The 25,937-nt window shown below is 46.9% G+C and overlaps 1 protein-coding gene across 3 annotated transcripts in view; it reads left to right on the forward strand.

Annotated features, from left to right (window-relative positions):
• The window catches only part of Rubcnl (rubicon like autophagy enhancer), a 36,231-nt gene extending 35,148 nt beyond the window's left edge, over window positions 1-1,083 (forward strand). For 2 of the 3 annotated variants that reach the window (XM_055609766.1, XM_055609764.1), the window contains exon 13: window positions 52-216. In XM_055609766.1, coding sequence (XP_055465741.1) covers window positions 52-164 — 113 coding nt within the window. In that variant the 3' untranslated portion in view covers window positions 165-216. Of the gene's footprint in view, window positions 1-51 lie in introns of all 3 variants that reach the window. The other variant, XM_055609765.1, reaches the window with a different exon arrangement.
• Window positions 1,084-25,937: the final 24,854 nt, after the last annotated feature.

Consider the following 25,937-nt stretch of genomic DNA (forward strand, 5'->3'; position numbering starts at 1 on the left):
TGTGCGAAATTAAGGAGTGCATTTGCTTATGACTGATTTCCTCACTCGCAGGGTGCAGGGCTTGCTTCCACAAAGAGTGTTTCCAGTCTTCAAGGTGCCCCCGCTGTGCCAGGATCACAGCTCGGAGACAGCATTTGGAGAGCCTGCCCTCTGCAGCTCCGTGATGGCCCCGAGAGTCGTTGCAAACACCCTGTGATGATGCCAAATTGTATCTGCTCCCGGTAACACTGTTTCAGATACTAAGTATCTGAATTCCACTCTTGTATGTATTTAATGCTTTCAGGAAGCGTGGAAGTTTTGTTATTATGTATAGGGGTGTTGGTAAGGGTTTGTTTACAAATGTTTGACTTTTTTTTTTTTTTCTGCTACTGGCTGTTTTTAAAGAATTTTTTTTTTCACACTTCAATTGCACTGGGATAATTGTTTTTAGCTACATACAGAACCTACTGGGTTTTTTTATGGACTGTAACTGACAAGGTGAAGGTCTTAATTCCTCTTCCTTCAGAGTTGTTTGCGCAATGGGTTGGCACTGTAATGGAACGATGTGGCAGGGGAACTCTGTTTGGCCAAGCTTTTGTTCCTTCAAGAAAAAGACTCCTCTTGAATGGCGTTTTGTCCTTGTGCCGGTCTCCGGTTTTATTCGCTCCATGGCTTGCCTCGAATACATGCCAACTCTACCCTTCCGGTCCTTTCTGGATGACTGCTTCAGCTGCCCACGGAGGTCCAGGGGAGCTGTCATTTGGAGCAGCTGCCTCTAGATGGCGCTGTTTGATGAGTTAGTTTCATGAGATCACCCTTTGCCATCTCAGTCCCATGCTAGTCCTGATAGTCTGTGCTAAACCAAGGGAGTCAGAGACCACAGCTCCATTCTAGCTTTTCATGATCTAGCTTCCCGGGCATACAAAAACAGAACACAGACTCTGAAAGATGAGCATGGTGACACGAACATGTAATCCCCGCATTTAGGAAGCAGAGGCAGAGTTAAAATTAAGACTCTCTGCACTAACATGGAAAATTCGAGGCCAGCCTAGGTCGCATTCGACTTGTACTTTTTGTCTTTTTGTAATCTGAAAAGAATGGAGTTTTTTGAAAAAAAAAAAAAAAAAAAAAAAAACAAGTAAGTTTGGATAAAATATTATTTTCACTTATTTTATTATTGTATTATTATTATTATTTTGTGAGACAAAATAAAGAAAATTCTTCTTATGAAGCCTTGGATAACCTTCAACTTGCCCCCTGTCTCTATGTCCTGAGTGCTGGGGCCAGTAGTATGTCACTACTTGTGTGTGCTCTCAGTCATTCGCCCTAAGTCGAGGCATTCATTAAGCTGCATAGGGGTGGCTTTTCTCGAAACTTGACAGGATACCTGCCAGAGCCGTCACAGGGAGGAAAGGCTTATTCACCCTGACGGTCTCAGCCTGGTGGAGAGGAAGGGACAGCAGGGCTAACAGAGGAGCGCATGGCACAGAGTCCTTCACACAACACAGGCAGGAAGCAGAGAGCTAGGCCAGAGCCAAGGCTGGGCTAGACCTCCAGAGGCTAATGCCAGTGATACACCTCTGCCAGCCATGCTGGCCTCAAGGCCCCAAACTTCCCAGGTAAGGACCAAGCGTTCAAACACATGAGCCTGGGGGGTCACTTTGTACATAAACACTAAGGACCAAGTTCAGTGGCGCACGGAACTGGTGAAATGCTTTTCACTGTTACACAGCTTCCTGAAATGGGTTCTCTTCTCTCTCCTGCATACTTTCTCTCCCCCTTCCTGGAATATCTTCAGGCTGATTGGTTCTCCATGGCACTTAGGTATCATATTGCCTAGCACTCCTGCGCCCAGGCTGAGCTTCTCAAACTGTACAGGCAGGGGTGTTCCTTCCTCGGCTTGATTTGCTGGAAGGAGGAGAAACACAAGCGTTTCTCAGGGCGTCACCCACTGTGAGACATCCAGCTGCTGTACTGACTTCCCGCACTTGGAGCATTCTGGTAACAATCCCAGTCATGATCGCCACAGGCAGGCAGAATGTGATGCCACCTTGAGGTTAACAGATGTGAGGGAAGGAGGGCGGGCCTTCCCAGAGACATTCTGCTGTGTAGACCTGGGCAGAATTTCAGGCCAGGACTTTCCATCCAACCCCACACCGGCTATTTCTAGCTGTGTGACCTGGGTAAGCAGCTAACATGGGGATTAGGAGTAAACAGGAAGCACCCAGCAGGGTACCTGTCATAGGTGAGGATTCAATAAGTGATAAGTATAAGCAGATAATTTTTGTTACATGAGGATTGGAACAATACCTACTATTTCGGGATTATTAGTATCCCCCCCCCAATATGATAGAGTTCAAACTTTAGGCCCTGGTGACATATTTGGAACTAGGGTCTTTGCAGATGTAATCAAGGTAGTGCAGGGTCATGCTGCCTCAGGATGAACTTTGACCCAATGACTGATGTCCTTATTAGAAGAAGGAAGTGTGGACACAGCTGTAGACACAAAAGACAAGGGCAGAGGCAGGGGTTGGAATGATGCACCTGCAAGCCAAGGCTCATGAGCAGTAACCAGAAGCTGGAAGAGACACCGCTGCCGCCTCAGAGCCTTTGGAAGGACCAACAGTGGGTGCTACAGCTCACTGTCACGTTGCAGATTCTGGAATCCAGAACTAGGAGAGAACAACTTCCTGTTGTTTTAAACTGCCAAGTTTCTGGTTATTTGTCGAAGCAGAATTGGGAAATGAGTAGCTCTGCTGTTTGGGTGGGCCGTGAGAGTTTAACGATGGGCAGTTATCAGCTGTGGAAAAACAGTCACAGTTCCAGGCAGTTCTGGAGGTCTTCTCCGGCGCTGCCCACCAAACACTCAGCTGTGAAGACACAGCAAATAAACCGATGGGCAAAGACCTGTGCTAGCCACGGACAAGACAGACAAGACGCAAAGCACAGTGCAGTGGAGGGGAATGGCTGCTTCTCTTACTGTAGCTCCGGTTAAGGCACTGGGGACGGGGCTGCTTACCCTCCAGCTTAACCCCTAGCTGTCCCGGCTGGCTGTGAATTTGGAAAGCGGTGGTTTGAAGCCTGGTGAAGCTATGCTACTCAACACGGAAGAACTATGGGTCCAAATTAGTTTTCAGACGAAAGCAAAATTGAACCTAACATTCAAACAAGTCTTCCACTCTCTTGTGGTCCACAGGGGACTGAGGCCAGATTGGGGGGAGACAGTGAAGCCATCTCTTCCTAAATGTGTTAGCTTGTTTTCTACAGCTGTGAGAGAATACTCTCTAAACAAAATAAGGCTAGTTGGCTTATGGTTCTTGAGATGGGAAGATCAAGAGCACGGCACCAGCATGTGGTGAGACTCTTCCCCAGCACCAGACATGGTGGATGGACAAATGGACACATGAGAGAGAGGAAGCGAGGCCGGATTCACGCTTTTATCAGAAATGTAATCCTGTGGTGATCAATTTGTTCTTGTGACAGGAGTGATACAGCCCAGTAATGGTACAGCCTAGGGGGTCTTGATGGGGTTCATTTTCTCTGCCGGTTGAAGAATTAAAAGGCAGTCTCAAGCACAGCCAACCCAATGAACAGTTAGGGACGGCATTTATTGGGGGTGAGGAAACAGGCACAGAGCAGACACACACAGAAACAGATCGTCAGCACGGGGCTGGGAAAGCAGCAACCCAGTCTCTTCTCAAGGCCTGGGAAGTTTTAAAGCCGTCGAAGAGTTTCATTCCCCTACTTCAGGGTTGGTCAGATTGAAAACAGGATGGTTGACTGGCCTGAAACTGTGGTGTGACGTGTGCTGATCAGGCCTTGAACTTGTTGAGCCAGTCTGTCAGCAGGGGGCCTGCTGGTGGGAGACAAAATCTGCCAGGCTTTCATCAAATTCTGGCTGGGAAGACAGACTCTGGCCAGGCCCACCCCTGGGTTCCCAGGGAAAGGCCTTGAGTCATGTTTTGCAGGAGTTTAAAAAGGCAAAACCCATAATGCATTTCGTTTCCAATCAGATCTAATCAGAGACAATCATACATCCTGATGTGTTCCCGGCTTATGTACCTCCCACCTAGATTGGTCAAGCGCGTCTGGTGTCGTTAGTTCAGGCAAACTGTTCAGGGGAGTGAACACATGTGGCTTGTTACATCCCAGGAGCCACAGCTCCCAGCATTCCAGAAAGTTATCTTGTCCCTGGGCAAGAGGGACTTACAGGTTAACATTTGGCTCTTACAGTCCCTCCTCTCAGCCCTGTCCAGAACGGCAGCTACATTTCCACGTGAGTTCTGGAGAAGACATTGAAACCCAGACCTTTCCTGGGCTGCCCCGGGCTGAACTCTGGAGAGCAGTCTGTGAGTCTGGCCAGCGTTCTAACCTCACTTCCCTGCCTAGTTTCTCACAGAAGATGGGGGATGGGGATAGATGAGAAAGCAGCAGAACACTGTCCTTGGGTATCCCCGTCTGTCAACAGTCCCGAGCAGGCCACTCGGAGGATGTGGGATAGAGAGACAGCCTCAGAGTTTGTTCTGTGTGGCCCTGGGGAATAAGCCAGAAGAGAGTTCTATTCTCAATCCAGTCTGAGGCCCCTGGGTTAGCCAATAACTGGAGGAACGCCCTGTGAGGACAGACCAGAGGCAGAGGCTGTGGAGTGAACCACATGTCAATGAGGGACAAGAGAAGGGCTGAAAGCTTGAGGGGCTGGGGCTGGTACAGCGCTGCTGTCCAGTCCTGGGTAACGGTAGATTACAGGGCACTTGGGGTTTTCTAGTGAGCTGACGGGAGGAAAACAGGGGCGAGAGGTCTGCAGACCCCTAATGCTGAGGCAGACGTCTAACCCTGAGGGGCTGCCAAACTGCTGCTGGAGCGATGGCTTCCCCTTGTAGCTGGAGGATGATCCCTGCAGGCTAATCAGACTCCATGCTGAAGAGGAGCAAGGAGAGGAGACTCCATGAGAGGTCCAGGGGCCCAGATGCTTGGCAGTGGGAACATCGGGCTGCTTTGCCAAAGGACTGGGGGAGGGGAGGATGTGGACGGAGGTGTTTGCACACCATTAAGAACAAAGCTATGAAGGGTGTGGGGGGAGGCGGGGCACAGCATGGCCTCTGCTCCAGGAAGACAGAGCAGGGACTGGATGCTGGGTGGATTGAAAGCAGGACAAAGGGCTCACCAGCTTATACAGAAGAAAGGGAGAGAGGACCCTTAAAGAGGCAGGAAGAACCAGGACTGGATAGGTGAGAGCTTGTCTTAGTGTAAAACTGAAAGACCTCCCCAAAGCTGAGGAAAAAGACAAAGCATGCTTCAAAGGTGTTTTTAAATATGATGTTAGGGGCTGGGGAGATAGCGCAGTTGCTAAACCGCTTGCATGCACTTAAACTGTATCTTTCCAGGGAAGGTGGGAGCAAGCTAGCTTTCTTGTGTAAATATATGTGTACCATGTGCCTGTTTGGTGCATCAGGTCCCCTGAAATTGGAGATAAAGGATGGTTGTGAGCCACCAAGTGGGTGCTGAGAACCAAACCCAGGTTCTGCAGGAGCAGTGAATGTTCTTAAGTGCTGAGCCATCGCGACAGCCCCCATAATGTCTTTTTTAAAAGTACAAACAAGGACCTGCAGACTGTATATCTAAATCGAAGTATTCTCCTCCTTCTTCATGAATACAGCTTCTATGGCACCCGGTGAGAGCAGCTTTGGATCTCAAAATCTCCTGTTTTGCTCGGGAACACAATGGTCTGCGCATGGCTTGCCCGGGGCTGACACTTGCTCCCTTCCCATTGCACTTTGACTCTATCCCCCTTGGGATAAATGGAGGCAACATAGCTTACCTCTAGGAGGCCAAACGAAGGGGAGAATCCTCAACAGCTTTAGAGGGAGTCTTGGAACCATATTCTAGGGAGTTCTGGATTCTCAGGCACCCACAGCTTCGTTCTAAAGAGGAGTGGAGTTGAGGTGAGCCAGAGCTCCCGTCTCTCACCTGTAAGGAGAGAGCTAGCAGGAGAAAGACCACCTCAAAGACCTCAGCTTCCTGGAGCTCAGGGAAAGCCTGATGACTAGCTACCAAGGACAGACCGGAAGCCAGTAGGATGAGGTAGGATGCGGAGACCTAGGGATGAGAGACAGTTAGAGGTACACAGAGAGGCCTGAAAAAAAGTGTAGAGACTGGTACATCACACACTGGAGTTATGTGATTAATCCCTGCCGGTTGGGAGAGCTAGCTGCTTACACACTCAAGGATTCAAAGCCATTGTCTCCTCCTCTGCATGCTGGAGTTGTCAATTTCTGTTTGAGTCTGCCCAGCCACAGCATCATTCAGAAAAGAACTATGTCAGTTGTTGGTGGAATGAGAAAGGGGAACAAGGATTTCCCTTTTCAAACCAGTTAAGAAATTTCTTCCTGAGACAGGTCCTCAAGATGTTTGTTTTAGGGAAGCACACTTTACAAGGGATGTTGACAATGAAACAGCAATTCTCTGCCCCAGCCCCCTCCGGTGACGACCTCAGTAAGGCTGGTGAACAAGCAGCAGTCCGTGGGCAGTGTCTAGCTGTTAGGCCGGCACGCAGGCTTAGACCTAAGGCAGGGACCAACATGCTAAAGGCCTGCAGATATGTCTACAATGTTCTCTTCAGCCAGAACAGGAGGCTGCAGCCCAGGGAGGCCAGAAAGGGTGCATTAACTCACCAACCCTACGAATAAGTCTCTCACCCTGTAACTTCCCTGCCACATTCCTGGACCAAGGCAGAGAAGTTTTTCCACCCTATCCCTACTTATTATCATTTTCTGCTCCGCAGTCCCATTTGCCTGAAGTACCATTTAACATTAAAAAGCAATCAGCAAAGTTTATTGAGCAAGTGCCAATGCCAGGCTTTGGGGAAGGGCTTGACAACCACCAGTTACTGGATCTGAACTCCATCCCTGTTCTCTTTGCTCATTATGGTCCCCAGAACTGTGAGACTAGAATGCACCCCCTTGCCTCTGAAGGCTCCGGGGAAATAACTCCCCTTGTGGTCTGAAACTCTGTGTCCCGAAGGCACAGAGTTTGAACATTTAGCTGCAGGCACTGCTGTGGCATGGGGAGAACCTGCAAGAGGGTGAGAGCTAGCTGGCAGAATTAGTCCGCCTGGGGCAGGTGCTTATCACTCTGTCATTTCTGGCTGCTTCTGTCACATACCAGCTCCCCGCCTCCGACACTGGTCATACTAGGATACATTGTATGCACAGTGGGACCATACTCTTCCTTGCATGTTTCCTCTTCTGAACATAAAACAGTATGCGTGTGTGTGTTGTTTATGCCTGTGCGTATAATGTGTGTCTGTGTATGTAGTTGTGCGTGTACACATACGTGTTTGGATGTAGAGGCCAGAGGTTGACCTCAGCTGTCTTCCTATATGTTTTCTATCTCGCTCTCTGAGACAGGCTCTGCTGGAGAACTTGGAGCTGGCTGAGCAACTAGACTGGCTGACCAGCAAGACCAGAGGATCCTCTCCAGGATGGGATTACAGGTCCTCGCCTCTGTGCACACCTCACGTGTGTGCTGGGATCTGAGTCAGGCCTTCATGCTGTTGTATCACTTCAGCACAGCGTCTCAGTTGAGAACTGGTTACTCAGAAGAAAAGAGCACTTCCCGTAAATGGAGCGCTGACAGGAATATTGCCCTTTGTAAGTACAATGTGGAGAAGGCATATGAAAGCTTTGAATTCACTGAGTGTTGGGCTCCTGACAGCTGCTGCCTCATTGCACAGCTACCCAGGAGCCTACGGAGTGTGGAGGAGGGAAGCAAGAAGATTCTGAGAAGAAGCCTGGAATGGTTATGGGGACTCAGATACCTAGTTTTCCCCCAATAGCCAGTTTCTTTCCTGCCAGCCTCTGTGCTCGACACAGGTGTACCGGCAGTTACCATGCTGGGGTAACGCCATGCATCCTGTGAATAACAGCCCCTTCACCTCTTCCTCCCGCACCCCTCTGACACCCCAAAGACAGTGGCTGGCTGCCACCTTTTCTGCTTGTTTAGTGTCTGTTCTGTACAGGTTGACTGTTTGTCTATTATATTTCTGTGTGGAGAAAGGGGCCAGAATCTTTCTCCCCCTTTTTTTTCCTACCAGACGGTCATGAGTCCCTGCATGTTCTAAGGATCTGAGGTATCGAGAAAAGTATCCCTCATATGACCTTTTCACCTTCCTTTTCCAAAAATTGAAGGTCAACCATTAAAGGCCATTGTCAGCAGAAAGTTAGCATTCTACAAATATTCCTTAGTTGTGTTATTTTCTGTGATCCGTTCATCTCTCTGGAAGCAATTCTAAATTCTTGGGAGAGTGTCATGATTTGGATCTTAGATGTCCCCCAAAGCCTGTGTGATGAAGGATTGGTTGCCAGCCTGTGGCACTAGCAGGAGGTGGCAGAGTTGCCAGACAGCAGGTCCTTGTAAAAGGAAATTATATCATTGGTAACCCTCCCTTGAAGGGAGTCCATTCTGTTTTGCTGTGTCTGTCTGACTGTCTGCCTGTCTCTGCTTCTCGACTACTGTGACCATATGCTCTGTTACCATGATGCACTGCTTCCCTCTAGGTCCCCAAATGGCTGGTGAATTCTGGGCTGAAGTTTAAAAGTATGAACCCAAAGCAACCTTTTTCCTTTAAATGGAGTTAACTGGGGTATTTTCTTACAATGACAGGGAGCTGACTGACGGAGAGCTATTATGTCCTAGAAGTGCGAACATTTGGGGGAGAGCATCTATCTGTAGGAGTCACACTTTCTCCTGCCTCAGTGGTCCCATCCTCCTTGCCTCAGTCTGAGTTCCCCCTGACAGTTGAAGAGATGGCTCACCAGTCCTGATGACCTCAGTATGACCTCTGGGCTCAAGTGTTAGGAGAGAATTGATTCCTACAGTTGTCCTCTGAACTCCACATGCGTGCCAGTTTCTTTCCTTTCATGTGTGTCTAAGAGTCTTCAGTGAGGGTGAGGGGAACACAAACGGAAGAAAAAAAATAATATATCTGACAATTTGTGAAGAACGCCATTGACTAGAGCAAAGCTTTGTGGAGCTAATTGTCTCTAGACCTATTTCAGCCTCAGTGTTGCAAACGAAGCTAGGGGAGGGTCAAAGGCCAAAGGCCAGAGTTGATTTGGAAATAGTGTCCCACATCATTCAGGAGAGAGTTATTTCACCTCACAGGGCTGTCATTTCCTCCTCTGGAGGGTGAAGGCCCAATCTGCAGATGTGACCGCCCTGTGACATTTGTCCGTCGGCTGGCTCCTGAACATCAGAGTTCCATGGTGTAAAACGGGGGTTTCAGCCATGGGAGGGAGGCGCTGCTGCTGGCAGCTGGGGAGTGGAGGACAGGCATGCCGTTAAATGCGCCCATAACAAATTGGTTCAGAATATTAGCACGCTAAACAACAGAACCCGACGAGAAGCCCGCATCTAATGAGTCTGGATAATAAGGGTCTATTAAAGCTTTTAGGGAGATAAATTTGTTGCTTGGGCAGTCGTGCGTCAGGCAGTATTCAGAGCCTGAAGACGTTCAGTGCTCCAGTGGGTGGCATGGGCAGCCAGCGATAGGCTGGGCACAACCTCAAAGGCAAGAAAGAGCCTGATGGGTTGTGGCTCCGTGCTTGCCTTCTTTAGCGTGGTTTCCTCTAGAGATCCCTGTAATCAGCTGAAGCTTGCAGTTTATGATTGGCTGACTCAGAATGCATACATTATATATATATATATATATATATATATATATATATATACACACATATATATGCATCCGTATACTGTAAACATATACACTATATTAATATAACATATACTATAGATAATTCATATAACATATACTATAATACATATTAGTAAATCACATTTAGGATGTTTACATATTGAGGTTACAGATTGTTACGTAGGACTCAAAATAGGAAGACGGCCTCAGGCCAATGGCCTCCTGCTCGTCTGAATACTCTCTTCTTAGTTCACAGAGTTTTGAAAGGCTCACAGAGTTTTAAAACTCTAGCGTGAGCGGAGAACAATCACAAGTAAAATTTTGTTTAATGGAGCGTCTCTCAAACCTCTTGCGTCACGGAGCTCCTCCCTGGCACGTAACTGTAATCTTGCTATCGTGTGAGTCTACCTTGGGTGCGTGTTTGCACGTGGGTCTGCGTGGAAGTCAGAGGCTGATGTGAGATCAGGGGTCCTTTGCAGTCACTTTTCACCTTGTGTTTTGTGATAGGCTCTCTGGCGCTCACTGCTTTGGTCAGGCTGACTGGCCAGGAAGCTCTGGGATCCTCTGCTTCCTGCCCCCCGAGGTGCTGGGATTACTTACATGTGGCTTTCTGTGGGGATGGGGGGGGGGGGGGACCTGAGTGAGCCAGCTCACTGGCCCCTTTAGCTGCCTCTCCATAGTGGAAAATACTGGTTGGAAAATACTTGTGAGTAATCTGTATTTCACCTTAAGCATCTCTTTGAAAGTACATCCCTTGATAAAGCAGCAGGGTGGCTTTATGGTCCAAATCTCACTCAGCGGCCTCAGACCTATGGCTGTCGACAAGTCACTTAGGCCTCTAGTTCCCCAGTAGTCCCAGTTTTGCTGGTGAGAGTAACACTATCTACACACAGGGCCCTCTCGAGGGTCAAATGTTTGAGGTCTGGAGATCAGCAGCCACCCCTAGCAAGCCTTGATTGAACCACCGTCAGGCGTGGTTTTTGTCTGTGTTAATTTCCCCTTTGTGCCTGATGTAAACACCAGCTATGTCCAGCAGGGGGCACTGGTGACACAGCCTTGCCTTGAACCTTCCTGAATGTCCTTTGCCAGGCTTAGCAGGACTTTGCTGATCCCTTGCAAACCTGGAATTTTAGAACTGGAAAAGGCTCTGCGAATGACAACACAGCTGGATTCTGGGTAGTCCATCCGCGAGGTCTGATAGCGACCCGAACATCGCGACACAGCTGCAGGCAAAACAGACCTTAGGGACAGTGTCTGGGATGGGAGGGTGGGGTGGCAGCACCACCTTTCTGAGGAAAAAGCCACCAAATGTATTAAAACCAGTGAGTGGCTGGAATGAAGAGGAGGTGCCGCAGAAAAGCTGGCTCCACAGGCCACAGAGGCTGCTCATAGAGATCCTCCGCCTCTGCCTCCCAAGCGCTGGGGTTAAAGGCGCACGCCACCACACCCCGTTGAATATGGCTTTGTTTTTATGTGGCCACAGTGTCTCACTATGAAGCTCAGGCTGATTTTCAAGTCGCAACCTCTGAGACTCAGGCACCAACTACTGGGGCCTGTGTCTGCCAGTTTATAGCAGTTTGTTAGAAGCTTTGGGTCCATCCTTTGGGCAAACAGGTATCTCATTTCCAAGGCCTGCAGCAAACTTTCATGAATTCTAAGTGTTTCTGGGCCTGGCTCCTCCCTTTAAGTTTCCACGCTTGTGTGTGCCATCATGATCCAGCCTCATACAAAATTACAGACATAAAGTTCCTCTCTTGCACCACTGAAAACATTCACACTTGTTGATTTTATTGTTGCTGGGGTGGTGCTTTCTTAGTTTGTTGTTTGCTTGTTTTCTTTTTGAGGTTTTCTGTTTGTTTGATTCTGAAACAAGGTCTTCCCTACATAGCCCAGGCTGGTGCCAATCGTTTCATGATCCTTTTCCTCATCTTACCGAGGACTGGGATGAGAGGAATGGACCGCCATTTCCGAGCTTAAGAAGTTCCTTGCAGATACCATATAATCCCTTACCTACCCACTGGGGCGGGTCTGCTGGTAGCCTGGCTTAGGGTTGCCTCTCAAAATTCCGTGTGCTGCCCCTCAGGTTTATTCCTCTGTGTCAGCTCCTACCTCCCCTTGTAAACTGAACAGTGAACATCAGAATTGGATCTCAGGGACAGAGGGCGTGGGAGTGCTGTGGACGGGAAGCCTGTGGTTGGCTAATATGGCTTCTGTGTAAGCAGCTTCCTTGACCAGACCCTGCTTCTGTACCCCCCATCCTTAGCAGCCTTCTCTTTTGTCAACCCTCTTGCCTCTGCTGTTTTGTTTCCTGACCATGCTTTATCTCCATGCCCTCCTAAACCATCCCTGTGACATCATCGCCAATAACTGCCTCCTTTCTGAGGCCTCCTCTTCATCCACCCCCCAACCATTTGTCGACACTGATGCTTTCCCGTTATCAGACCCCTGCTTCCCCTGACCCCAAGTTTCTTCCTCTGCTCACTGGACTGTACTGCATTGGTGTTCCTCCCATTGGCCTATCTTCTAGGGAAGCAGCAAGCTTCTTTCGCTTCTGCCTCAGTTCTTGCCATCGTCTCGGCCAGCAACGCCCTCCCTGTGTTTCTGTTTAAAAGAAGTTTAAAATGACGAGTCAATAATTAACTGACGAATTAATAATCACTAATGCTTATCGATGGACTGTTACACTTTTACTTAACGAAATTTGTATTTATAGAGTATAGCTCATGCTTAGAGAACAATATATCTTGTGCTTATAGAGCAGGTACTTGTATAAGTCATGTACCAGGTATGACCTCCTGTAATTCCTTCTTTATTTCACTGTATCCAAGATAAGCCAGAGATAAGGCTTAAGCTGGTGGTCCTCAACCTTCCTAATGCAGCAACCCTTTAATACAGTTCCTCATGTTGTGGTGATCCCCAGCCATAAAATCATTTTCATTGCTACTTCATAACTGTGATTTTGCTACTGTTATAAGTTGTAATATAAACATTTTATATGTAGGACATCTGATATGTGACCCCCTGAAGGGGGCCATTCAACCCCCTGAAGGGGTAGTGACCCACAGGTTGGGAAACACCATCTTAAGCCTTAACCTGAGTGTGATGGCTCATGCCTGTAATCTCAGCATACTGGAGGTGGAGACAGGATTGATGAATGTTGAAGGACAGAGCTGCATAAGGAGAGCCTTTCTCAAAACAAGCAAGCAAGCAGGCAAACAAACAAAGCAGGCTTCAGGTGTCCTTTCCTTGGAGAAGATCGCCAGGGCTGGAGCCTATCCCAGCTTAGCCTGTCCTCACGCCCCATCAATCTTCACAGCACTGATACCCCAAGGCAGCAAGTGGGAACAGTGTGAAGAAGACGAGGACAAAACAAATGAGGAAATAGATTCTCCAAAGCTCTGGGAATGGCCTGGATGTTTGAGTGTGGCGGCTCTTCTGAAACACTTCTGTGTTGCCGCTACATCTAAAATTCCATTAATTCAAGGAAAGGTGTTTGTGCACTACAGAATTGTAGTGCATCGACTACACACTCCATTCACGCTCTCTCTGGAAACTTACTGTTGTTAAAAATATATAAAAGCCCAGAGAACGAAGCACATTGCACAGAAAAGAGCACTAGGTAGGCCGAAGTCAGCAGTTTCGAATGCATCTCCTCTTTCCCCACTCTTGCAGAATATCTGATCATGAACAAGAAACTATAAAACCCTTTTCCTTGTTTGGTTTGGTTGAGCCCCAACACACACCTTTGAACCAAGAACTTTCTGGTTCACCTTTATTGTAAACAGGTGATTATGCTGTGCTCCACCTAGCCCTAGCACACACCTTTAACCCTAGAATTTTCTGTACACAGGACTTAATAAAGTTAGACCTAGGTCAAGAGGCAGAGCAAGAAACCAGGGATTAAAGAGTAGGAGGGACTAAGTTGAGGGTTATTCAAGACAACGTGGAAAAGAATGAGGAGCTTTTTCCATCCCAACGTGAGCTGAGAAGGAAGGTCAGCTGGGTGCTTTCCCTGCCTCTTTGAGCTAGCAGGTTTTCACCCTAGCATCTGGCTCCTGAGTCTTTATTGGTAAAATAGAAACACTGGGATGTTCATTTTTTTTAGAACACCCCCCCCCCACATGCTGCCTTCAGGAATGAGGCAGCCATGATTATATGTGGCCACACCTGGGAGAAGGGGTTTTCCTTGAAGAGGCTGCTTTATTTAAAAACTGCGACAGACCATGACTGAAAGTCTCTCTTAGAAACCTAGGAGTAAGGAGGCCCATTTTTCATAGACTTGAGCCTGCATTCTCTGTTCTCAGGTGAACTCCTTTGGGATGGAGGGTGAGGTCACAAAGTTGAGGGTTCTACTACCTCCAATATGCTGTGAAGAGTGGAAGAGGTTAAAGCCCCCGTGGGGTGTCCTCTATTTGCTTCTCCTGACCCACTCAGTGCCCCGCCCATCCTTTTGTTCACCCCAGGACAATTGCCATGCTCTGCGTTAATGGCTTCCAAGTGAGTCTGGACAATTAGCAGCCCCCGAATCAGAGTTAAGGGAGAAAGGATAGAGGAGTCACGGGGTCTGCTCCCCTGAGTGTCCTCCTGTGAGGCTGCCTTGAGTCCCACGGCCAGAAGTGACAGTGGCGGTCACAGTATCTGCTCTGCATACCACACTGTCCTCCTTGTTCTGAAGACCCCCATCTCCCCTCAGCTCTTCAGGAGACAGAGCGTGTGAGCTCCGCTGCACACAGCCCATTCCTTTGTGAACACACAGCATGTAAATTGGCTCCTCTGCCTCCGAGTTTGCAATCTCACGCGTTGTGGCTAGTTTGTGGGTGCTCCCGCTGTGGACTGGGCTGAGTACGGAATGTGGGAGGACAAAGGAAGAGATCCCACAGAAGACGGAGGGGTTGTGGGCCTGGATGCCACCTCCTCCACAAAGTGGGTCAGCAGATCCATCGAAGTGTGCGTGAGCAGTAATACCGATGTCTGACCTGGCTCTGCCCTCCAACAGTCCTCATGGGAATGTCTCCTATATAGGCAGATCCTGACTAGAACTGTTCTGGGAATTTCCATGCAGGTTAGCCACATTGACACATAAAATCACCGAGGGAATTCTAGCCCCCTTCCTACTTGGTCTCCCTTTTGCATGTGACTTATTTTAATTGGTGTGGTGTGTACCTTGTGACATATCTGAGGCACTAAAGAGGAGTTACAGTTTTAAGTCTTTGGTACTAATCAAACTTTAGAACGGCAAGTGGGGTGCCTGGAGGATGGTGAGGAAGCTCATAGAATAACAGCATTTCGCGCCTCGGAGCTTTTTCTGGCTTTTACATTAAGACAGAAAATCTGCGGGGGATGTTTTGACACATATTTTGAAACTGTCCACTTGCTTGAGGAAGTTGTGAGAAACATTACCATATTTATGAACATATGGGAAAAATCACCCATGCAAACACGGACCTTGTTCATGGTGTCTGAATGTATCTTCTTTACAAAGATTGGGAAACTCCAGCAAAGGAGTGAAAAAAAAAAAAAAAAAAAAAGGCTAAACCGGAGCCATTGGAAACCCTGCAGCTCTCTCCAGAACAAATGGAAGGTTTCCATGACCCAAGGTGCCTGACAACACTCTGAGGAAAATAATGTCTGCCAAAAACTATTACAGCTAAAAATGATGAATAGTCCAAAGAGGAAGTCACACCCCAAGAATGAGTCAATAAACAAGATTAGCTTGAGGAGAATGTGAAAAACAAGACAAATGAAGCTACAAAATAAGCACATTTATAGTGACTAATTTAATGGGATTACAAACCATAACAAAAGCATAGATGCTGGGAGAAATAGTCAGCAAGAATCAAACAGGATCAAAAAGGGCATTATCAAAGTTAGTTGTATGAAACAAATATCATATTAGAAACAGATGGAAAACAGGAAGATGAACACGACAAAACCCCTGAGTGCTGTACACCGGAACAAATAGATGAAAAGGGAAAAGAAATGAAGGACCAAAGCTACCAATCACATTTAACAGGGGTTCTGGAACACACAGAAAACCAGGAAGAGCCAATGGCTGAGAGTTTTCGAGGAAGGAATAGTATAGCTTCCGTGTGAGGATTCATACCAAATTCCCAAACTTAGCAAAACCAAGTTCCCGCTAGACATATCACACATTGCAATATCGAAGATGAAGAGACGTGGGAAGCAATGAGGAGACACACAGGCTGCCTCTGGTTACACAGAGGGCAGGCATGACGTTAAAGCAATTCCCAGACCTCCATGTCAAAGCACTAAAATGAAAACGCCACCAGCCTAGAATTCAGTGATCAGCTAAATTGCTATTTTAGAGTGATATAAAATAAAGGCATTTTATACAGAAATATCTATCACACAATAGAAACTTTACCTCTGCTTAAAAAGTCTTCTAAAAATTAGCATTTTTCTTACCTGATTCAATTCACTTAAAAAAAAAAGATTTAAAAAATTATGCTGGGTGTGGTGGCTTGGAACTGGAATCCTATCATTAGGAAAGCTGAGGCACAGGATTACTTCAAGTTAGAGATGAGCCTGAACTACATACTGGGTTCCAGGTCAGCCTGAGCTGCATGGAAAGATGAAAAGCACCTGTCTTAAAAAACAAAAACAAACAAACAAACAAAAAACAGTAAAAAAGCAATCCACCCCAAACAAGTTGAGTGGTAAACACTCCAAAACCTGCCTTATTAATATTCAAGATGCCACTAGATCAGAGGGTTTTTATTTCTTACCTAATCTATTGTCCTTAGATTCAGAAGCAACCGTGATTCAGGGCAGAAAACAGGAAACAACCTAGGAACCTTCTACAGAGGGCTTCTGAAAGCCAGAAGAAGAAAACAGGAAACAAACAAGGAACCTACCACAGAGGGCCTCTGAAAGCCTCTGCCCTGCAGACTATCAAAGCAGATGCTGAGCCTGATGGTCAACTGTTGGGCAGAGTGAATGGAATTTTATGTAAGAAGTGGGAAATAGTAAGAGCTGGAGAGGACAGGGTCTCCACAAGGAGAGCAACAGAACAAGAAAATTTGAACACAGGGAACTTCCCAGAGACTCATACTCCAACCAAGGACTATTCATGGAGATAACCTAGAACCCCTGCACAGATGTAGCGCATGGCAGTTCAGTGTCCAAGTGGGTTACCTAGTAATGGGAAGAGGGACTTCCTCTGACATAATCTGATTGGCCTGCTTTCTGATCACCTCCCCCTGAGGGGGGAGCAGCCTTACCAGGCCACAGTAGAGGACAATGCAGCCACCTTTGATGAGAACTGATAGACTAAGATCAGAAAGGAGAGGAGAACCTCCCCTATCAGTGGACTTGGGGAGTGGCATGCATGCAGAAAGGGGACGGAGGGTGGGATCAGGAGGGGAGGAGGGTGGGGCTTATGGGGGGATACAAAATGAATAAAGTGTAATTAATAAAAAATTTAAAAAACTAAAAAAAAAAAAAAAGCTTATTTCTTATCCTGTAGGACTTGCAATTCTATGTGGGGAAAGCCAGCAAGCCATGGCTGAAACATGCGGCAACAGCTCTGAGAGCACTGGATGCCATCTGCTTCCGTCCCATTAATTAAAGAGCAGGTTCCGGGCCAAGCCCCATGCTAATGAGCAGAAGGAACAGCTGGGGCAGGAGGGTGTGGAAAGTCACGTGGAAACAGGTGTGGTTGTGGTGAACCTTCTGCGGGGGAGTGTGAGCAATCTGGAAGAACTATTGCAAGCTACCACATAGCTCAAAAGTTATTATATTCTTGCCGATTGCTGAGTGCAATTTCTTTCATATGTATGTATACCTATACATGAAGTATGTGATATGTACATTTTATATAAATCACATATAATTATATGTGCATATTTCACAAATAAACTTATAATTGTATATATATATATATATATTTACAGACTCTATCACTGTCTAAAATCATTTCGTTAGTAGCCCTCTGACCTATGGCACTCCTTTGTTTTTTTCTTAACACAGGAACTCTTTGCTAACTGATTACTTGGTGGTCAGAGTGTTGCTTCTGAGAAGTCCGCACACGGCTTCCTTTGTCGTGACAGTCTTGCTACCCTAAATAAAGGTGCAGTTCAGGGCAAGTGTGCTCACTGACGCAGCTCGGCCGCCATTTGTCTGATCGCCCTCCTCGAGGCCCGGCATCAGTGTGAGAACCAATGGTGGCCAACATATCCTGCTTCTGGTGGCATCCATCGCTCTGGGCCCGGTGGCTTCCTTCACAAACGTGTTCGGTTCCAGAACTGTGTGGCCAGCTCTCTAAGCATCACGTGGACCCAATTCTGTCTTTCACAGATACTGAAAATCCTAGAAACTTGAAACGTTTAGCAAAAATGCTCAGAGAGTTATTAAAAATAGTTTTCATACAAAAAATTATTCCAGTAGGGCGACCCAGAGGTTGGGCACGCTGATAGCTCTGCACGCTGCAGGAACCGAAAGGTGGTGTTTGCGACTCTTCACGAAGCAGAGGTCAGCTGCCCTCAGGCATCAGCAGCAGCATCCCTGAAATGACCCAGAGAAGATGCAGTTCAGCAGAGGGCCCTGCCCAGCAGCCTCCAGGCTCCATCTGAGGTGAGGAGGCAGGGAAAAGAGCTGGGTTGCCTTGGAAGGGAAGCGTGGCCTGAAGGAAGAGGGTGAGGTTGAAGATGCAAGTTCAGAGGAGGACAAGGGTGGGGTGGAAGACTGCCAGTGAGGTGGAGAGTGCCATGAGGGTGATGGAGAGGGTGAAGGAGTGTGGAGGGTGAGGGTTGTGTGAGTGAGCGGGTGAGCAAGGTGAGGCTAAGGGCGGACTGGAGGGTGGTGCGGAAGGGGAGGGTGAAGGCTGAAGCGTTCCCGCTGTGGCAGGCTATAAGCATGTTTATGCTACCTTATCAGGCTCTTATACCTCTACCTCCCCTCTAACCCTTATCTGCCCTAATCCCTTCCAAGCCCCCAACACTAGGTAAGAGAGAAAGGTTAGAGGGGAAAGGGGGCGTAGGCCTACTTCCTGCTGGATGGGAACATAGCTCCTTGACGAAAGTCCAACCTTCGTCGCCAGGACATCCAGCAGGCCAGGAAACCAGGAAAAGCAAATGCAGCAGCAGGATGAACCAGCAGCAGCTGGGGGGAGGCTGGGGGAGAGGGGGCAGCAGCAGGGAGAGGCGGCAGCCACAGGAGACCCACTCAAGAGTTCCCAGAATCCAACTATCTGCCACTGGCACAAATCATGCCCCTGCCAGAGCACCAGACAAAGCGGCTATAAACGAGCAGCCTCGTATCTCACACCTGGGATGAAAACAAAACACATATTCACATAACCCAAACCTGGGTTTTTAAGGAAACCAAAATTCTAACTGCGGCAGGCAGAAAGGGCTCCTGTTACCAAATCCCCGGAGCTTGTGCCGAGGTCACGGACCCTGCAGTGAGGGAACTGGGGTTCCTGGTTGAATCCATGTTGCCGATCAGCTGACCATGCAATAGGGAAGTTACCACCAGCTTTAACCCCAAAACCCTCATTTCAAACTTCAGCTTAGAAACTCTGAGCTGCTGTTTCAAGCCACTAGTTCGTGGCCGTTACAGCAGCAACAGGGAACAGATACTCCCGCCATCTGAATGTGTGACTTCCTTTGCAGAGCAGCTGCCTCGTCATCCTTTCAAGACACAGCTCCTGGAGAACACATCTCGTCATGGTATTCACCAGCAGAATCTTCTGGAAAACAAGCAGGAAGGCTGCTTCCGCATCATCTTTCTCACCTGCTGCTTCTTCCTTCAAGCTGTTTTGCTTATGGATGGATCAAAAGATGGTCGTTCGCATTTGAGGATCATTGCAGTTACAATTCAAATGCAGTCTGAATTAGCTGGTAATTTGGTTTTTCTTCTCTTGCCTGATCAATCAATCGTCAACTGTAGAGATGCAGTCTTTTCGGAAAGTCTTGCTCTTTTGTGCTGCACCAGATACTAGATATTACTAGCCAGGAAAAGGTTGAGGGAAGGCAACAGGGAGGGGCCACAGTGGCCTGCAGACTGTGGTCTCTGCAACATCCGTCATCCTGCTTGATGCAGCTCTCTGAAATGGTGTGAAAGGTGCGGTGGGAGCAAAGGGCTCTCTGCAGTTAGATGCTCCGCCCCCCAAAGTGTATGCCTGCTTTCTGCAGAACGAGTTTAAGTTTTGGGTTTTGGTGACTGTTTATGGAGGGGCATGCAGCTCTTGCCATGGCTGGGACACAATACTTGTGGTTGGCATGAGGGCAACCATACAGGCCTGCAAGGCTAGAGCTAGTTCTGACACATGCAAACCCACACGTTTCCTGTCACCCGTGTCTATGCTGGTCAACTTCTTGGTAAGGGCACATCCACTCTCTTGACAAGAGCCAACTTCTGTCTAGTTTCTCAGCACCTAGAAACTGTTCTTTGTTCTCCAACAAGCCACAGGAGGAGTAAGGGTTGGTACATTTAGGCTTCCATCTATCTGTCTATCTATCTATCTATCTATCTATCTATCTATCTATCTATCTATCTATCTATCTATCATCTGTCTACCTTCCTTCCTTTATTTCTTCCTTTCTTCTTTCTTAAAAAACAAAACACTTAGGCCAGCTCCAAGCAGAGCATTTAACATCTCAGTAGGATGCATACCGTGTTTTTATGCCCCGTAACATTGAAAAAGTTTATAAAGTTCAACTACCAGAAAATGGAGTTGAAAAAAAGAAAAATTCAAATGGCTGATGGGAAGGAGGATGGTGTTACTTTCTAGGGTATGAGTTAGACGTGGCAAAAAGCTTGCAGAAAGCAAACTAGCTCTCTATAACAGAGGCTCAGACATGAGTACATTTCTCAGCCTGCTATATAGTACTGCTCAAGATCTGTTGTTTCTTTGCTTGATTACAGTTACCTGCAAAACAGAGATGTTAACTGGCAGCATTTCTCTGAGTGACATGAGAAACAGATGAGAGACAGCTAGCGTTCAACCTATGCTCACCAACTGTTAGGTGTAATTTGTGATGAAAAAAAAAATCAAAGGTCTTTCTAGTTGAGATTTATTACGGTGTGTTGGCACAGAAGCCCAGGGCACTGTGTGGCAGCGAACCGGAAAGCCATTATAACCAGGGAGCTTGGGACCCTCCACCCACTCGATTCCCATTCGATTTTTTTTTTTTTTGATAGATCTCTTGAAACGTCTGAAAATTATGTAAATAAGGGAATGGGACATGCTATTTTGTGTGTGGGGGGGATAAATTTAGTGTGCTTTTCAGCACAATTCTAGGGAATATTCAGTTACCTGGAAACGTGTGTCAAGTGTGTGCTCGTTAACTTCCCGGGGGCACTTCAGTGAGCCTAGGATGTGAGTCTGTTTGATTTTCACGGGAATTAAAGATGGGGCCTTGCTGATCAATAATAAAAGGGTGTCCTGATTGCTTGAGGCTGGTAAGGAATGAGCTGTGCTTTAGACAGGGTGCCAGTCAGACTTTGTGTTGCTGTGATCTATATACGTGCTATAACCACCACAGAAGAGGAATTATTCGTTTTACTCACACTTTCCGAGCTTTTAGCCCTCATGGTGGGAGGGCATGTTGGGGCAGAAGTGTTCAGCTCAAGGCAACCAAGCAAGCAACCCGGAGGAGAAGGACGGTGCCAGGACAAGCTTAAACCCCAAGGTCAGGCTCCCAGGACCACTTCCTTCAGCTCTGCCTCACCTCCTCCTGTTTACCATCACGCTCTGAGTCCATCAAGAGTTTGCTGCATTTCTCGTGGGAACACTCATGATCTAATCGTGTCTGGAAACACCGCCACTGGCACAGCCACCGGTGTGCTTTACCTACCCCCTAGACATTTCTCAATCCAGCCTCAGGTTGAGAGTCAAGATCGATCACCACAGATGGCTGCTCCCAGCTCTGCTGTAAGGGAGCAGAGGGAAGGCTGGAGACACTGAGCGATAGGACCCCATGGAGAAGACAGAAGAAGGGGGCACAGGTGTGGTTTGGGATGAGATGAAAGGATTTGTCAGAGTGCAGGGTGGCAGTCAGTGCAGAGCCCAGGTGGGGCCTAGCAGCACTAGATGGAAGGGAACCGAGTTTAGACTCCTGTTCTCAGGATCCTCCTGGAGTGGTGTGCTTGGCCCCAGCCACCACCCTTTCATGAAGGGAATTCTGAGTCTCCTTTTCCAGTGGGCTCTACCTGCCCCTATACCTCAGCAGCTGAATGACTAGAAAGAGTGTCTCAGAAGGGCCACGGTGCTCGCCTCTGTCTAGACCCGATGCTGAAAACTCCTTACAACTCCCCAAAAGTTGTTTCTTGGGGAGCCTTAGTGTGTTCAGAGGATTTCAGGGTCTGGTCCTGGGCAGGTCTTGCTAGCCTGAGAAAAATGTAGATCCTAAAGCAGAGACATGGCTTCATTAGCATTCCGTTGCCTTTGCAAGGTCATAGTCTGTCTCTGCTTTTCTCAAACTTATTTATCTTAGTCAGAATGTCGACTGTTGGAAATAGAGATGTGGCTCGGTGGTTAAGAGCACTGGCTGTTCTTTCAAAGTATCTAGGTTAGATTCCCAGCACCCTTAATTGTCCGTGATGCCATTTGCAGAGGATCTGACCATCTCTTCTGGCCTCTCAAGGCACCTGGCATGCTTGCGGTCCACAGATATATATATAGGCAAACACCCAGATACATAAAAATAAAATGAATAAGTAAACTTTAAAAAAGAAATGTGTTTCAAGGCTATCCTGGTGACTTGTATGCACTGAGGAATGCAAATCACTGTAATTCCATTTGCCCGGTGGAAAGTAGGAAGCAAATAAATAGACCTAATGGTATGAGAGCAGATGCCTCTATCACAAGATGAGAATGAGCTCAGGGGGGGATGGAACGTAGGGGTGTCTAAGGGTTCTCTAATCTTGACGCATAATGACCAGGTGTCATGTTGGGTCCCTTCCTTGGTGTATTGCCAAACAGAAAGAGAAAATGAAATTGGAAAATCCCAACTAGGCAATTATTTTGTATGATTCATGAGACTGAAAAGAAACAAACTCTTGTCTGAAGCTCTTCTAAGGACTATTACTATGATTTCTGGGATAAGAAATGTTCAGTTAAGGTCATTGTTGAACCTCGTGCCTTGGCATATCTTTCCAATTAGATAATGGCTTTTTGTAAGTGTCTCTGTCTGATGGAGACTATTGATCTGCTTACGGAGCCAAATTTTGCATTACTATAAATTGCTTGGGTAATGCTGCCATTTTCATACCTTACTCCTCAAATTAAAAGTGTATGACAAAATCGGGAGGGATTCGAGATTGAAAAGGTCAGTTAGTGGGCATCTTTCCTTAGTAGAAAGAGTAGATGCAGTCCACCAGGTAGATGAAACTGGAACGAGAAACAAAGAAAAGAAAATGGAAGGATTGTTTTTACAATTTCACACAGTTAATGTCTCTCGCTGAACTTTCAAAAGATATGGTCCATGGCTTCTCTGAGCTCCCCGGGAATATTCTAGTTGGATCCTTAACATTTCAGCTGGGAGGGAACTGTGGCCACACACGTATTTGTTCTGGAGACTCCTCCGGTTTTGAAAGACTATCTTAACCTCGGCTTTTTTTTTTTTTTTTTTTTCTTGAAACAGAGTGCATATTTAGTGGGTTCCCATTTTCGCAAGGGGAAAACAGACGTAGGTGAGCAGCTTGCTTCTGAAATGCTATGAAGGCTGGACAGACATCCTGAGGTCCAGGTGTAATGCTGAGTAGTAGGCGGATCCTGATACTCCTCACATTCCAGGAATCACGAAACACGCTCTCCAGTGGAAGAGCAGGCCATTCAGCCCATCAGCCTCACACATCCTCTGTGTCATAAGCGGCTTCAGACTGGAGGCGTAGTCGTGGTTTTTGAACAAGGAGAGCCCAATTAAGGATGACGGCATGGAGGAGGGGATGCATAGAGCAACTTGGTTCTTTCTCTCATTACCTTTGATGCCTTTTCTGAGACTGTTTTCTCCACCTGCTTTTTGTGAAATCTCTGGTAGATCCAACTGGGGCTCAGATAGCTAAGACCCTCAAATGTAGTGTTGTATGGCACACAGAGAACTTGCTGTCTGCAATTTCTTAATGAATCAAAACCTGGTAATGAAAGGATTTGACAGCTTTCATACCCTCAGGCCCCCAAGTACTCAGGAATGTAGCTATACCTGGACAGAACTCCATCATGGATAAGGTCTGTCTGTTGGGCTCATTCACATTCCAAAGAGACTATCCCCAGAGCCATTATCTACCAATAATTCAGGTAGAATCTAAATATAGGGAGGTTTAAGGTTTCTCTGAGCCAAGCCAAAAGCTGGTTCTGGTACGCAAGGACCAGAGGTCATTCTGGTTTCCTCTCTTGGTATATTGCCAAATAGAGAGAAAATGAAATTGGAAATTCCCAATTGGGCAATTCTTTCTATGTGCTGATGCTGAAAAGAGATACCCTTGTACTTACACATCCACAAATGAATCTGCATTTTCATTCTCGTCGTTCTCTATAGAAGGAGAGAATGTGCTTCTAAGAGCTTCTTAGCTCTCCTGCAAACCCCACCCCCATTCTGTTACTTTTGTTCTTTTGCACATTAATAAAATTGTTTTCTTTTCCTTCTATTACATCTGTCAGCTTACTCCAGTAAACCTTGAGAAGTCAGAAATGATATTTCCCCTTGGCCCGTGGTAACAAAACCCTTTCTGCTTTGTGTCAGGAGAAATTCTGACTTGGGACTAGAGAGATGGCTCAGCAATTAGGAGCATTCATTGCTCTTGTAGAAAGCCTGGATTTTGTTTGTAGCACCCGTGGAGGAAAACACACACATCTTTGGCCCATCGAAGGACCTGCAGCTTCTGATTAGGCCACAGCCTCCTTTCTCTTTGCTTGGCCCCCTCAGGCCAGTGGTCGGTCTCTTTCTTTCTCATCCTTTGGGTGTCTGATATCAGTGCCCTTTGTCATTGATACTCCGGGGAACACTTCTAAACACTATCAAGTGTTCCTGGATGATTCTCCACTTGGCACAGGGCAGGAGGAAGTAGCCGCTGTGGTTTCTGAAGCCTTACCTCCGCTGTGCTGCTCTCCAAAGGAATTCCTTCACTCGATACTCAACTTAATAAACATCTCCCTCTGCCTGTCTGTCTGCCCGCTTGCCTGCCTGCCCCTCTTTGTCTCTCTCTCTATTTCTCTGTCTGTGTCTGTCTGCTACCTGCCTGCCTCTTTCTCTGTCTGTCTGTCTGTCTCTGTGTTTATGTGTATGCGTACAGCTGCATCCATTCCACAGTGTACCTGTGAAGGTCAGAGGACAGTCTTGGGTGGCCTTTCACCTTGAAACAGTGTTTGTTATTTGCCAATGCATATGCCTGTCCTCCAGGCAGATAAACAACTGGCTGTCCTCACTCCAGTTTTGACCACCTTCCTCCCAGATTCTTTTCAGTACCTCATTTGGAAAACATCATTTGATTTTTAAGCCACAGCGCTAAAAATGAAGACAGTAAAAATCCCGTTTTGTTTTGCATTTTTTTTTTGTACTTTGTCATAGTTGCAACCCAGTGCCAATCATAGCTCAATGAGCAGAAAAGAGGTGATATCAAATGTACTTGCAAGGCGTTAGTGTGTAAACACAGAAAAGTGTAGAGCCAACAGACAGACGGCATTCAGAGGCAGGTCCGGCTTAGAGGACAAGGTGTCAGAACTGTTGGACAGTCTCTGTGGCCACGATGGTGCAAGGGCAGATGCAGTGGGCGTTCCTCACCATCTGGCTAGCTTAAAGTCTTTTTTGCTATAATTTACATCTCTTTAAAGCAGAGGCTTTTCCTCCCCAAGAGCCCTAAGTGACCGTGACTGTGAATGTGTTGTATGAGTTGAGAATACAGTTAGAGCTAATGTAGCTCACCTAAATCTGAGAAGAGATTTAACATGGTTGAATGTGTGAAGTCCTTCACACAGGATATTATTGTTTTGAGAATTTATTCAGTCAAACAAATTTATGAGTTATTTGCTACATGCAAAATGGAGCACTACATGATAGGTGAAGAACCAGCGGGATGAGAAATCTCATGCCCTCCATTTTAAAAAGCAAAGAGACAATTCATTAAAATGTAAATACATCCCTACACTCTATGCATGTCCCCAACCAACCATGGTCTTTCTTTTAAGCTATTCTGTCTGTCTATCTATCTATCTATCTATCTATCTATCTATCTATCTATCTATCATCTATCTAACTAATGTGTATGGGTGTTTTGCCTGTATTATGCTTGTGTACCATATGTA

The sequence above is a fragment of the Psammomys obesus genome, unplaced genomic scaffold (assembly GCF_907164565.1).
Source record: "Psammomys obesus unplaced genomic scaffold, mPsaObe1.curated_primary_1811, whole genome shotgun sequence".
Taxonomy (NCBI): Eukaryota; Metazoa; Chordata; class Mammalia; order Rodentia; family Muridae; genus Psammomys; species Psammomys obesus.